At 34.0% G+C, this 1752-nt stretch overlaps 1 protein-coding gene across 2 annotated transcripts in view; it reads left to right on the top strand.

Annotated features, from left to right (window-relative positions):
- The first annotated feature begins 218 nt into the window (after positions 1-218).
- The window catches only part of LOC111704670 (disintegrin and metalloproteinase domain-containing protein 10), a 21931-nt gene continuing 20397 nt past the window's right edge, over positions 219-1752 (top strand). Inside the window, exons 1-3 of one of the 2 annotated variants that reach the window (XM_023476982.1) lie at positions 219-283; positions 414-629; positions 1436-1517. In XM_023476982.1, coding sequence (XP_023332750.1) covers positions 1513-1517 — 5 coding nt within the window. In that variant the 5' untranslated portion in view covers positions 219-283; positions 414-629; positions 1436-1512. The other variant, XM_023476983.1, reaches the window with a different exon arrangement.

Raw genomic sequence — 1752 nt, 5'->3', positions numbered from 1 at the left:
CTGCTCGCTTCCACGCAGAGAACTTGCGCATGCGTAGTCGGACTTTAAACAGCTTCTAAAACTAGTTCTTTACAATACGTTCTGTACAGATCCTCAGGGGGAACTCAGAGAATCACAGGGGTATCACATAGACTTTATGAACGCAGCGTAGCTCGCGTAACAATAATTATAAAATATCAACAAATGAACTATTATATCTTTGTTGTTAAAATAATTCTCTTCAGGTTGAGCCTATTGCAAGATCTGGACCAGTTATCACTAGATACAGCACACTTAGTAACAGGTACACAAATAATTCTCTTGAGGTTGAGCCTATTGCAAGATCTGGACCAGTTATCACTAGATACAGTACATTTAGTAACAGGTATATAAATAAAATGTTTTTTATCTTAATAATTTCATTTTGTTTGTAGGATGTTGAACGCGTATGTATATCGAGTGTTTCTGAAAACCTTAAAACCCAATAGCAGTTCTTGGAAACCATCTGAATCAAACTCAACTAATTCCAAATTCTTCTCAAATAGTAGAAACCGAAGCCTTTCCTCAGCATACAATTTAAACCTAGAAACCCGGGTATTAAAGGAGAAGAGATGGTTTGATTGGTCTTCTAGACACAGTAGATCTGTAAGGTAAATTATGAAAGTCAAAAACTATTTTTTTTTATTTTCTAAATAAATTTTATAATCAGTTTTCTATGTAAGGAAATATACTAAGAAAACGCAGTACAATACTCAGGCTGATATTTGTTTATTTTCCTACCAGAATTTGCAGTACACTTTGTAAACAAAGCTATGGGAGGTTTTGGTTTTCTCCTTGGTAAGAACCTGTAGTTTTACTAATCAAAGAAACCGGGTTACCAAAGTTTTAACATTTTATTTATTTTCATTTTAGTTTTTAACAATATGTATAATTAAATAGATAATGGTCAAAGAAACTAAAGAGAGTGATCACACGTTTGCACACACAAGGATACAGTTCTTGTTGTATTTACTTAATTTCCTGCACTACACTCTTCTTTTCCAATGATTTCCGGGTTAACAAAATAAATAAAAGCCTGAGGGCAAAACTTTTAGATTGGGATAACGCTTAGCTTTAGCTGCTGAGCTCAATATCAACTATACCACACAGGGCCACGAGCGTAGCTATCCAACAAGCTATTACTTATCGGTCCCAAATTGAAGGGGACGATCCCCAGCCTGTTTATCCAAAACAGGAAACAATTACTCTCTCGTAGTAAACAGTACAGAGTTACTCTATCAACTGAGGGTATATTTCTATAGTTCAGATTAATGTAATTTATTATAGGCCTCTATATTTGCTACTCACTCACTTCCTTTCAAAACGAACCAAAAATTAACCAACTTATTGCACACAATAAAGTGTCAAAGGAGAAGGGAACAGTTTCAGCGATGAATTTTACACATTTAATGTTTAGATCCAATCCTGAAGTAGCTTCTAACTCTACGACACGAACTTGTGGGTTGCTTCTTATAGCAGATCATACATTTCATCATGAGGTAATTTATAGCAGATCATACATTTCATAATGAGGTAGCCTATAGCAGGTCATACATTTCATAATGAGGTAACTTATTGCAGATCATACATTTCATAATGAGGTAACTTACAGCAGATCATACATTTCATAATGAGGTAACTTATAGCAGATCATAAATTTCATAATAAGGTAACTTATAGTAGATCATACATTTCATAATGAGGTAACTTATAGCAGATCATACATTTCATAAT

Source organism: Eurytemora carolleeae, unplaced genomic scaffold (genome assembly GCF_000591075.1).
Source record: "Eurytemora carolleeae unplaced genomic scaffold, Eaff_2.0 scaffold619, whole genome shotgun sequence".
NCBI lineage: Eukaryota > Metazoa > Arthropoda > Copepoda > Calanoida > Temoridae > Eurytemora > Eurytemora carolleeae.
Note: the sequence above shows the minus strand (reverse complement) of the source record. Positions and strands in the feature narration are given on the sequence as shown.